This window comes from Rhinatrema bivittatum, chromosome 3 (genome assembly GCF_901001135.1).
Source record: "Rhinatrema bivittatum chromosome 3, aRhiBiv1.1, whole genome shotgun sequence".
Classification (NCBI taxonomy): Eukaryota; Metazoa; Chordata; class Amphibia; order Gymnophiona; family Rhinatrematidae; genus Rhinatrema; species Rhinatrema bivittatum.
The window spans coordinates 216,138,971-216,152,137 of NC_042617.1; the positions used below are offsets into that span (position 1 = coordinate 216,138,971).

The 13,167-nt window shown below is 45.4% G+C and overlaps 1 protein-coding gene across 2 annotated transcripts in view; it reads right to left on the bottom strand.

Moving 5' to 3' along the window:
• Nucleotides 1-1,700: 1,700 nt before the first annotated feature.
• The window catches only part of AGT (angiotensinogen), an 85,222-nt gene continuing 73,755 nt past the window's right edge, over nt 1,701-13,167 (bottom strand). For both annotated transcript variants that reach the window (XM_029594189.1, XM_029594188.1), the window contains exon 5: nt 1,701-2,195. In XM_029594189.1, the coding sequence (XP_029450049.1) occupies nt 1,998-2,195 (198 nt within the window). In that variant the 3' untranslated portion in view covers nt 1,701-1,997. The remainder of the gene's footprint in view (nt 2,196-13,167) is intronic.

Consider the following 13,167-nt stretch of genomic DNA (forward strand, 5'->3'; position numbering starts at 1 on the left):
TATGAGTGGCATCACTTACTATGTTTCTGTATTTTTATATTTTAGTAGGGTTTATTTTTCCTGTTATGTGTTCATTTAATCTCTAATTTTTTTTAATTATTTATTTAATTAAAATATTTTCACCCATCCTTCCATGGTTGAGGCCTAAGTCAGGAGCTATCACTGGCAAAGTATGACTACTATAACAGTCACTCTGCTGTCATTTATAGTATTTAAGCTGCTGACACTCAAGAATTGTCTCCCTATAGTATTTACACTTTATATTCTTTTAATTACAGATCATAACAGACTCCATATTCAGCTGCCGTGTGACTCAGCTAGTTAACCAGATAAACTTATCTGGCTAACTAGTACGAAATACTCAGTGGCACTGCCGCACCACTGAATATATCCAGCCATCTTAAAGTTCTCCAGATAAGTCTATCTGCCTAACTTTAGGACAGCTCTATGGGATGACCAGTTTTAGCCAGATAACTTATCCAGTTAACTCTGAATTTTGGAATTAGCAGGATAACTTATCCAGTGAAATTCTAGCTGGAGAAATAATTATCTGGCTAGAACTTAACTAAATAAGTGGACAAATTTATAACTTCTTAGTTATCCCACTAAACTCATTTGAATATGGTCCTCACCATTTTTATTGAGGAAGCTCTATATATGTTAAAGGACAGTAGCTAATGTTTATGAGAAAACACTCATGCACTTCTTTTCCTTTTTATTTGTGTTGACTGAAGCCATCTGTGAATGTTTGAGACTGCGACAGAATCATAGCCAGGCAATTGGGTAACCATGGCCAAATGAAAAAGAATGCCGCCACCTTGTGCCCAACACATGATACCATGAGCTTAGAGACTCTTGCATTTTTTAAAATTTGAAACATAACACTGTTGTTATTCATAATCTAAAAGATATGAGTGTCATCTTGATTCTAAAAGTATGACCCTTAGTTCTGTGTGGATTTGATTCTTAACCTTTACATAACTGATTAGTAGTGCAGTTTGGTTTGAAAAGGAGTATGTGCTTTTAGGCCAAGATATTTTCCACAGACAGATCCTCAACCAGTACAGAACAAGTGGCCACAAATTGGGGCAGATTTTCAAAGCCCTACGTGCGTAGGGCCTATTTTCAAAAGGCCCGGCGGAGCGCGTATGTCCCGGGGCTTTTCTGAATGGGCGGGCACGGGACAGGGGCATGGCTGGGCAGTCCGGGAGTGTGACTGGACAGTCCGGGAGGCTTGGACAAGGACTCCGGCACAGCATGCTGGCACTCGGCTGGTGCATGCAAGTTACGCCTGCCTCTGGCAGGCGTATCTTCCACAACAAAGGTATGTGGTTTGGGTTTTTTTGGGCTGGGGGAGCGGGACAGGTAGGGGAAGGGAGGGGAAGATGAGGGGGAGGGAACAGGGAAAGCCAGATGGTCTCCCCGAGGGCTTGGCGCGCGCATGTTGCACTAGTGTGCACCCCCTTGCATGCGCCGACCCCTGATTTTATAACATGTGCACAGCTGTTATCTCAGAACATTTTTGGTAAACAAAACAGAACTTTAGAACACATAATTGGATTAAGTAAGGGAAAAAAGTGAACACTTCTATTATTTTTTTAGTTGTTTATTTTTTAATGAGTCCTGGTTTTATATATTGCATTTACTTGCCATTGTCTGTAACCAAATAATTAATGTATGGGGTAAATAATATTCATTTGCTTGATGCCAGAGTTTATGCATTTTTACTTTGTGTCATCATTCAAATTTCCCAAAATGTAAGGTTTTGTTTTTTTCTAGATGGATGGGTTTACTAGAAGGAAAAGAAGATTTTGTAGTCATAAATATTCATGGCATGAAGTATTAGTATATTGTAATATTGTTTTGTTTCTGATGCAGTTAAAAGCTGTGCACATAGCAGATGAGTGTGGTCTTATATAATGCAGCAGAGCAACATAATAACATTAATAAGAGGAGGCTAGAAACTGGAGCACAATTCAATATTCATTTGCCTTTCCTTAAAGAGCATTTAGAGGATAGATTACTCGACCGAAGAAGAGAAGTGCTTTGGAGATTCCTTCAAAAACAGCCATAAGGAATGCTCTGTCCATTTTTATTTCCAGAGGCACCAAGCCAGCATTCTGTTGAGAGTCATCCTGTGGCTGCTCGTTTTCTGTTCTGCTGCCATCAAGCTCAAAATGAATCTTATTTATAACCTAGAAGGAAATACAAAATTGGCATTAATATGGAAGAATTGTATGGTTGTTCATTGTATCCCACTGTGTGTATATTTACCAAGAAACAAAGAAGGGCTTTGAAAATCTGCAAAACATGAACTCCTTGTAAACATTTAAAGGTCAATACTGAGCAAGCTGGAAAGCAGGAAGGTTATCAAGGTAACTTTAGCTTGATATTCAGTGGAACTAAGTATTTCATTGAATATAGACAGCTAAAGTTACCCAGACAACTCTAAGATAGTGTTTTATCCAATTAGCACTGAATAACCTTTAACCATGCCCTAGTCTGCCTCTTTTAATCTAGCAAACTTTTAGCCGAGAATGTGCTACTGAGAGGGGCAAGATATTTAAAACTCAGTGTTCATCTGGGTAGCTCAGATGTTATGCAGACACACCCTGTTAGAAGAAATCATCCAGCTGTTCATAAATAACCTTGCCTGTTGCTACTGTACTATACAAAAATATGAATATGACCAGCATATTGTTGGGCAGCCAGTACTCTGGGCAATCCAGGGGACAAGGCTGTTCATAGGTGAAAGGTGGATCCTCCTCCAGTAATGTGGCCAGCAGAGGTCTGCCCTCAATAACATGGCCACAGCTGCATAAGGATTTAAAGGGCTCCCACTGCTGCTGTTGCAGCAACATGGAGCTCTTGAACACCACCCCAAGACCAGGGATGTCGGTGTCCCCGGATCTCATAACTTAGATGTTTGCCCACCTTTGCAAAAGCCCAGAGTATGATTGAACTAGACTGATGGATTTCTGGCTTGTGAAAGAATCAGACTTTAGAAGGTTTACCTATTTTATTATTTGCTACTTAGCTGGCACTACAACGTAAGTAATGTAAAATGTTTGAAAGATTTCAAAATCACTGGCTATTGTTCTGGATTCCGATTGCTAGAAAGTGTCCAACCAGATTGTTTTCTCACCTCCTTACAATGATTGTTGCTTCTTTTTACAGGATAATTGCTCAGCTTAAACACTTACACTTTTATTTCAATAGTTATAAAACAGTAAAAAAAAAAAAATGTTGTAGTATTAAGCACGTATAAAGCTTTAAAAGTGAATTTTAAAAGCCCTTCATGTGCTAAAGCTGGGAGATATATGCACATGTCTCAGGCCGGTGTGCGCCACACGGATTTTAAGAAGTGCCCGAGTCCATGAGTATGTCCCAGTACACGCACAAATCAAAAAGTGGAAACAAAGGGGTGGGGTATAGGTGTGGTCTGGGAGGAACATGGACGGGATATGGGCACTCCAGGATGGTCACTTAAAATGCGTGCAAACGTATTTACGCACCCAAGCATAAATTTACTTCTGCTATAGATAGTGTGTAAGTTTTAGAATAAAAAACATCAGGGCTAGTCAGCAGGGTTTGAAGGGTTAGGTCTAATAGGGTAAAAGGGAGGAAGGTTAATTAGGGGGAAACTGCTAATTGCATTGGCATGCATATCTAAAAAATCCCCCTACATACACAGTACAGCCAGCATTGGCACACACAAGTGTGCATCCATACAAAATTGTGCGCACATGTACGCATATACAGCTGATTTTATATCATATGCAAATGTGTTATAAAATGGCTGTGTCTATTAATGCGAGCTGCTATACATGTGTACATGTGCATCTACATGGTTGTTTAAAAGTTACTGTTTTCATGTCTGGTGACTTTGCTAACTGGAGGATTTATAAGTGGGTAAAAAACAGTTGAAAAACAGTTTTGCCTTTTATCTCTGAGCCTCCAAATTAACTAAAATTTCTGGTAAATTTCCAGAATTCACACTTTGCCCTGAGCCGGAAAAAAAAATTTTGTTCATTTGAAACAAACAAAAAGGAGCTCATTTGTCACATTTTTCATTTTTGTTTCAAATGAATGCACATTTCTATAGTCTAAGTCTACTAGTCAAACATTGCTAGATATGAGATAAATGCGATGTGCCACACTAGGTTGAACCAAAGGGTCCATTCAGCCCAGAATTTGTCTCCAAAAGAGGCCATTCTGTCATTAGAAAGTATCCAATTCCTTGTTCACTAGCATGGGTATGTGGTGGATTTCTCTACCTGGCTAATGTTTGTTTATGGACATTTTCTCCAGGAACTTGTCCATACTTTTTCTAAGCCTAGGCCATGTCCTTCATCAACATATTCCTCAATTTAATTTTGCATTACATGAAAAAATACTTTTGTCAATTTATTTTAAAGCTGCTAGTTTCATGGAATGTGCCCTAGTACTATTTAAAGGGATTAATAAGCTTTCCCTAGTTACCTGTTCCACCCCACTCATGATTTTATAAACCTCTGTCATATCCCTTCTGTCATTTCTTCTCCAAGATGAACAGCTTAAGAGCCTGTCTTCATAAAGGAGACATTCCATTCCCCTTATCATTTTTGTTGCCCTTCTCTATAACATTTCTAGTTCTTTAAATCTTTCATGAAATGGGTTGACCACTGCCCACAGGAGGCAAGATGTGGTCACACCATAGATCTATACAGACCTATGATATTCTCAGTTTATTCTCTATTCCTGTCCAAATAATTCCTAATGTATTTGATTTTTTGACCACCATCACACACCAGATAGAGGATTTCAGCATATTGTCAATAATCACTCCAAGATCCTTTTTCTGTGTTTTGAATCCTAGGAATGTGCTTTCATTTGAAATTTTGTTTTGAAAAAGAAACAATTTACACACCCATCTCACTCATTTACTCTATCTGCAGATCTAAGGGGCAGGAGTGCTCTCCAGTAGCTCCTACCCTGCTGGGCCTGTGTTTCAAAATAGCACCTGAAACCGGTGACATCTCTACAACAAAATGGTGCCAGTCTGAGGGCCTACCAACATCATTTTGAAACAGACCTAGTGGGAGAAGAGTGACCTGTGGATGGGATAAATTATTGCAGACAGGAGAAGAGTCCAGAGGAGGGTGCTGTGGGGTCTTTGGTGGTAGTACCTAGTCCCTGAGGCACCCCACTATTCACTTTACTCCATTTGGAAAACTGATCATGCTCTGTTTCCTATCCAACTAATTAGGGGGCTGGGCTACACAGAATAATGACATTGGTTAGCAGAGAAACATAAGGAAGCAACTTACAGCAATTTAGGCATTTATGTGAAAACATAATGTAACACCCCCTCTTCAGTTTATGGACCAGGAGGGCAGGAGCACATGTGGGTCCTGTGCCACACAGGCCCAGAGCCCTGGGGCAGAGTTTTTGACCTGATTGTGGAGAGGTCTAAAACCTCCAAAGCCTAAAGTGGCAGATAAGGCTCTCGGTAATGATACCCTGGGGGAGGGGGGAAGGTATCAGTTCATTTTCACCTTTAAGGGATGTGAGTGCCAACAAAATACTCTTGAGGCTCAAGTTGAGTGCCCAAAAGTAAATCTTTTAATGTAAAAGTTCTTAAATGACAAAATGGCACTGTTCACATTACTTCATGGCAAAAGATGTTTTTTCAGGTCTCAAATCTTTTTCTTTATCTGTGCAAGGGTCTATTAATATCCAAGCAAGAGAAATTCTCTCCCTCCAGGGCTTTGAAAAGTAAGGTCCCCAGGTGGCCAGAGATATCCTTTGTCAAGCAGAAAAATTCTCCTCCAAACTTGATGGGAAAAAAAATTAAGTTCAGTCTTTGCACAGTTTCCTCAAAATCTCTCTCCCATGTTGAAGACTCTGTTGGGTGTCCTCAGTTTTCCTCTTCTGTTGAAACAATCAGGTCTTTCTTAGGAAAATTCCAGTAACAGGGAAAATAGCAACACTCTACATATGTCCCCTCTTCAGGAAAGAAGGGGGGTTAAAAAACTTCCTTCTGTGAACTCAGGCAAAAATCTTCACAAAAATGGGAAAACTGGAATCCTCCTGCTGTGGGTCTGGCCCTCTCTGTGAGAGTGAGAGCAGTGTAGTCTTCCATACACCTTGATCTAATCTAGCTGAAATCCTCTAGCCAGGGGTACCAGGTAGGGATGTGAATCATTTTTTGACGATTTAAAATATCGTCCGATATATTTTAAATCGTCAAAAATCGTTAGAGCCGTGATACAATAACAATTCCCCCGATTTATTGTCAAAAAATCGTAAATCGGGGGAAGGGGGAGGGCGAAAAAACCGGCACACTAAAAAAACCCTAAAACTCACCCCGACCCTTTAAAATAAATCCCCCACCCTCCCGAACCCCCCCCAAAATGCCTTAAATTACCTGGGGTCCAGAGGAAGGGTCCCGCTGTGATCTTCCACTCTCGGACCTCCGGTGCTTGTAGAAATGGCGCCGGCGCTACCTTTGGTTTTTCCGTACGGAAAAACGATTCGCGGCAGGAGATCGCTCCCGGACCCCCGCTGGACCCCCAGGGACTTTTGGCCAGCTTGGGGGGGCCTCCTGACCCCCACAAGACTTGCCAAAAGTCCAGCGGGGGTCCGGAACGACCTCCTGCAGTCGAATCGTGTTGTCTACGGCCGGCGCCATTTTGCGCAAAATGGCGGCGCAAAATGGCGCCGGCCGTAGACCACACGATTCGACTGCAGGAGGTCGTTCTGGACCCCCACTGGACTTTTGGCAAGTCTTGTGGGGGTCAGGAGGCCCCCCCCCACGCTGGCCAAAAGTCCCTGGGGGTCCAGCGGGGGTCCAGGAGCGATCTCCTACGCTCCTGACCTCGGGGGACAAAAAACAAAATGGCGCCAGCGCTACCTTTGACCTGTCATATGACAAGGCAAAGGTAGCCTTGTCATGTCATATGACAAGGCAAAGGTAGCGCCGGCGCCATTTCTACAAGCACCGGAGGTCCGAGAGTAAAAGATCACACCGGGACCCTTCCTCTGGACCCCAGGTAATTTAAGGCATTTTGGGGGGGGTTCGGGAGGGTGGGGGATTTATTTTAAAGGGTCGGGGTGGGTTTTAGGGATGTTTTAGTGTGCCGGTTTTCGATTTTCACAATTTTCACGATTTTTAAAAAACCCAAATGGCAACAATCCGATTCCCTCCCCCTCCCAGCCGAAATCGATCGTTAAGACGATCGATCACACGATTCACATCTCTAGTACCAGGGCTCTTAAAGAAGGAAACCTCAAAAAAGTGAAAACATCCAAAAATCTCCAATGGAACATATGAAACTAGCAGCCAGAAAGCACTGGTCCCCTTTCCACTAGTGTATTGGCCCAGGCTGTGAAACCCAGTACCCAGGCAGGGGAACAAACTCAGAAAAAAAAAACCCATTCCTACTCCCTCAAACTCCTAACCAAAATGCCACACAAAGCTATGCTGCAAGCTGCTTTTATAAGCACCAGGGGGGGTCTAGCCATTCCAGCCACCTCAGTGGAGAAGCTGTTCAGAAATGGAGGATTCCCCTCCCTCCCCCTGTTACCTAACCCTAACTCCAATAATGTTACCACTAAGGCCAAATCTTGTAATGAATTTTCAAAAAGGCATTCCAATAACATTTAAATTAAGTCCTGAGGGAGCTTAATTAGTAATACCAAAGTTCATCCTTTAGGTAATTTTTAATTGTCTATTCTTTAGTAGCCAAGACAACAGGATTCTTTATAGAATGTAAGCGTCATAGATACAAAAACACATTTTATAAACTAAAAGGGGGTTTTGGATAATTGTGGATGTAAAGGTGTGCACATTCCAAGATACAGATCCCTTCTGCAAAGGACTTTGACCTTCCCCTGTGCTTACAAAGAACCCCTGTTGGCATCCCCTTATGAACAGGAAAAATGGGGGCATGCACCTAAAAGGGAAGAGGAGGCTGATTTCAAACTGTTTCAGCACCTCATGCCACTAAATACTGAAAATACCAGCTTTGCAAGCATTGTAGTTTCTACCTGCATTGGTGTCTTATGCAAGACACACACAAAGCAAGCACACACAAAGTTAAATGATAAAGCTGGTAAGACACTTCCTGAGTCACTTCTAAGCTCTTACTTCCTTATGTTTCTCTGCCAAGCAATATCATTGTTCTGTGAAGCCCACCCCCCTAATTAGTGCACTAGGAAATAGAGAGCAGGGTTAAATAATAGGGATGTGAATCGAGTGATCGATCGTCTTAACGATCAATTTTGGCTGGGGGGGGGAGGGAAATCTGATCGTCATGTTTTGTTTTTTTTAAAAATCGTAAATCGGGGGAGGGTGGGAAAACCGGCACACCAAAACAACCCTAAACCCACCCCGACCCTTTAAAACAAATCCCCCACCCTCCCGAACTCCCCCAAAATGTTTTAAATTACCTGGGGTCCAGTGGGGGGTCCCGGCGCGATCTCCCGCTCTCGGGCCACGGCTGTGTTAATAGAAATGGCGCCGGTGGCCCTTTGCCATATGACAGGGCAAAGGTAGCGCTGGCCCTATTTTGGTTCCTGTCACCCGAAGTCACGAGTGCAAGAGATCGCTCCCGGACCCCCGCTGGACCCCCAGGGACTTTTGGCCAGCTTGGGGGGGGGCCTCCTGACCCCCACAAGACTTGCCAAAAGTCCAGCGGGGGTCCGGGAGCGACCTCCTGCACTCGCATCGTATTGCCAATATTCAAAATGGCGCCAGCGTATGACATAGTGAGGGCAAAAGTAGCGCCGGCGCCATTTTGAATATTGGCAATACGATGCGAGTGCAGGAGGTCGCTCCCGGACCCCCGCTGGACTTTTGGCAAGTCTTGTGGGGGTCAGGAGGCCCCCCCAAGCTGGCCAAAGGTCCCTGGGGGTCCAGCGGGGGTCCGGGAGCGATCTCCTGCACTCGTGACGTCGGGTGACAGGAACCAAAATGGGGCCAGCGCTACCTTTGCCCTGTCATATGGCAAAGGGCCACCGGCGCCATTTCTATTAACGCAGCCGTGGCCCGAGAGCGAGAGATCGCGGGAGATCGTGCCGGGACCCCCCCCCCACTGGACCCCAGGTAATTTAAAACATTTTGGGGGGGTTCGGGAGGGTGGGGGATTTGTTTTAAAGGGTCGGGGTGGGTTTTAGGGTTGTCTTGGTGTGCCGGTTTTCCCGCCCTCCCCCGATTTATGATTTTTTGACAATAAATCGGGGGAATTGTTATTGTATCGCGGCTCTAACGATTTTTGATGATTTAAAATATATCTGACGATTGTTTTAAATCAAAAAACGATTCACATCCCTATTAAATAATCAGTTTTCCCAATGAAGTTCAGGAGGAGCTTCATTAGTAAAACCAAAGTAAATCCTTCATGTAATTTTTAATGAAGTTTTGCATTCTCTCTGGTCTATGGAAATATTGGAGCTTGAAAAAAAAATTACCCAAGGTAGACAGGTTTTTTTTTTCTTAAAGCAGAGAGGTTATTGAAGGAGCCAGGGCAGCTGCCTGAATTAAGGACAGAGCCTGGGTGTGGTATCTTCTGCAAGACCCAGAAGTTCCTAATCTAGAAAAACAGAGACCGTATTTCAGCTTCAAGGAAAAAAAATACATATGTAGACTGGGAGCTGCTGGAAGCTGTTCCAAGAATTGCGCTGCGGTTTAGATTCGCAGTGAAGGAAAATCTGGTCACATGGGACTAGGATGGATTTAATTTATGAAAGTGGGTGATTATAAAAATTGGATGTACAAAATAGAAAAGAGGATTTTTTTTTAAAATGAGATCTCCAGCATTTATTATTCTATTCATCTTTTGGGGAAACAATTACATGCTGGACAGTTATGCCAAGGGAGAGTTATATATCAAAAACCTGCCTTTGAAAGGGGTTGCATTTCCACTACTCTACTATTGGCTATTTGAACTGTGTTTTCCTGAGCTGGGTATAAACATTTTTTTCTCTCTCATCTATGCTTTATGCAGTGAGGTAAGAGGTGTATGATTCGTTTCTAGGGTATCAAGTTACTGAAACTATGATTCATTGTTATATATGATATGTTAGCACTTGCCATTGATTCTTTGCAAATTGCTTATTTTCTTCTGGTTCCCCTGCCCTTACTTTTCCTTTCTCATTCTCACTTTTAAATAAACTGTTTAAGAAATTGTTGCTACTGTGGGCCAGTGTGATTTGACTGATATGGGGTTGAGGCACCTGGGATCCTGGAAATTCATGAGGTGTGACCTGGACATGGTATTTAGGGGGTTAGGAATACTGTTTTACCCCCATTCAGGCTTGAAAACCCAGACTGTGAATAGAATTGTTTAAATAATGTTGACCTCCCCTCCCTTGGCACTGGGGAGGGGAGGATGTCCCATATATAACTATATATATTAGTGACCTTATACACATAAGTACAACATTAACCCTAAAAGGTCTGTTGGAGATCATAGGTAAATAGATAAAGATCATAGAATATGATAAAATACTAGTCATCAACTGGAGAAATTACTGCTTTGTACCAGGAAGGCAAGTGTGATACATTGCCCCTAGTGTTCGCTTATTTACCTGTGCAGGACGAGGTTAGATGCCTGGTCTACCTTAAATGTCTTAAGGAGAGCATGCTCTATGGGTAGGATCCTGCACGATAGGTGGGGCTCAGAGGGAGTAACCAGAGATTGGGGAATAAGAGCTGGGATCCAGGTTTGGATAACCAGACCAGGCTAGATCTCCAGGAGGAATTTGAACAACATGATCATTTTGGGAGATTTTAATATTCAGGTTAATTGTTATCCTATTCCTTCACAATGTTCCATATTTCTTGATATAATTTCTTCACTTGGATGGGAACAGTTGATTCTCACAGGACAAGCAGGATGGTAGTCCTCACATATGGGTGACATCACAAGATGGAGCCCAATCACGGAACACTTTTGTCAAAGTTTCCAGAACTTTGACTGGCCCCTACTGGGCATGCCCAGCATGGTACTAACCCTGCAGCCAGCAGGGGTCCCCCCCTCAGTCTTCTTTTTTCCGCGCAGCAGTAGCCTTGCGGTAAAGGAGCTCTGCAGAGATTCCTGACAGGAATTTTCCTCACGGAATTGCTAAAAGTTAATTTGCCCCATAGGGGTCTCTCCTTTAACTTTTTTCAGACTGCGGTACTCCGGTAAGTTTTTACCCGTTTTCCGTCGATTACTGTAGAGTTTGGCCCTTGCGGCCTACTGGCCGTCGACCGTACTGTGGCTCGATTTTTTTTCCATGGCCATGTCCTTGGGGTTCCGTCGGTGCCCGGACTGTAATCGCACCATGTCCATCACAGACCTCCATAAAGTCTGTGTTATGTGTCTAGGACACGAGCACGATGTCTTGACCTGCACCAAATGTGCTCTGATGACACCAAAAGGTCGCAAGGCCAGAATGGAGAAGAAGGAACTTCTCTTCCGTGCTCAAACCCTGCCTCCATCCATTGCATCGATGTCGTCGGAACCGGCACCGTCAACTTCGCGCCAGCAATTCCCCTGTCATCCCCTCCCTGGCCATCCACTCAGTATCATGCCAAGTAATCAGACCTAAGTCCCAAAGTGAACAGGGGTACCCAGCCTATAGACCGCTGCTCCGATCCTGGGGGCGATCAAGTTCCCCTTGTTCTGTGGTACTATCCGTCTCAGTGGTGGGTTTTTTTTTTGGATCGGGACAGGCTATCTGCCTCAGACTCCGGATTGGGGGCCACGTCCTATGCGCGCCTTTTCGTCTACGGATACATAGGGCATAGCCGCTCCCACCCCTATATGCTCAGCATCAGGTCCCCCTTTTTTAATCTGAACATGCCTCCACACACCCCCCCAATCCCCCCATTCTTGTTGCCAGGCGGCTGAAAAGACCAATGCTGGCACTCCAGCTGCTAATTCCCTGCCTGCCCAAAGAGGTGGGCTCCTAGCCACGTGCCCTCTGATGCCCATGCAAGCATCGAATTCCCCTCTCTCCGCTCCAATACCCATTTTGCTGCGGCGACCACGCTAATTTGCTTCTCTGTGCACCGGGTTCTACGCTGCCCCGAGCGCCTCCCAGCCCGCCGCGAGGCCTGCGAGATGCCCCCAGGCTTGGAATCCACTCACCTCCCTATTGAACACCTTTTAGGCTGTTTGGGACGGAAGGAGCGCCTTTCATAGCCTGCCTCTCCCACTTGGGGCAAACCATCCCACCGGGTCCCTCCTGACCGCCGGCGCTCCCAGCACCTGTGTACCCAGGCAAGGGAACCTGTGCCCCCCCCCCCCCCCGCTCCTAATATGGATTGGGGGAATCCCAGCACTGTCCCTTTCATCTCTCTCTTCTGCTGTGGATCAGGTAGATCCTAGCGCTGTCCCTCCCCTCCTGCTGCTGATCGGGTTGGCAGACAAAGGCCTGCGATCCATCTATGGCCCTACCGATCCCGCAGCGTCAACTCCCCCTCCCCCCCCCCCCACACTCCTAATATGGATCAGGGAGATCCCGGCGCTGTTCCTCTCCTCCCCCTCACTCCTAATGTGTATCGGGGTGGGGGGGGGGGAGCATCTGTGCTGCCTACCCCAAAAGGTGGGTTCCCTGACTGCGTGCCTTCCGATGCCCACGCAAGCCACAAATTCCCCTTTCTCCCCTCCAATACAATTGTGCTGCAGTGGGTTCACTGTAGTTGCTGCTCTGTGCATCGGGGCCTTCACTGCCACGGGTGCCTCCCAGTGCACCACGTGGCCTGCAGGCTGCCATCTGACTGGGAATTTGCTCCCCTCCCTTCCAAACTCCCTCTCAGGCGGAAGGATACCCTCCAAAAGCCTGCCTTCACCTCTCCTCCTCTTCTGCCTGGGATGAGCCCCCCTCCCCCCCCCTCCGGGTCCATCCCTCTCTAGGCCATCGGCACTCTCTGCAAGTGTGTGCCCGGGCGAGGGAAACTGCAAGCCATCCCGCAGTGCCAGCCAACCCCTCACAGCTTCCCTCCAACATCCTCCACTGTCCCAACGCTCCCGATATGAATTGGGCTCTCCCCAGCAGCTGTCCCTCCCCTCCCGATGCTGATCGGGTTGGATTGCCGCAACCCACGATCCCACTTCACCAGGCTGCCGGCCTGGTTCTTCCCGTTGGCTGCTGGGGTGGATTGTTTTTTTTGCGCGCTCTGGACCCGAGGCAATT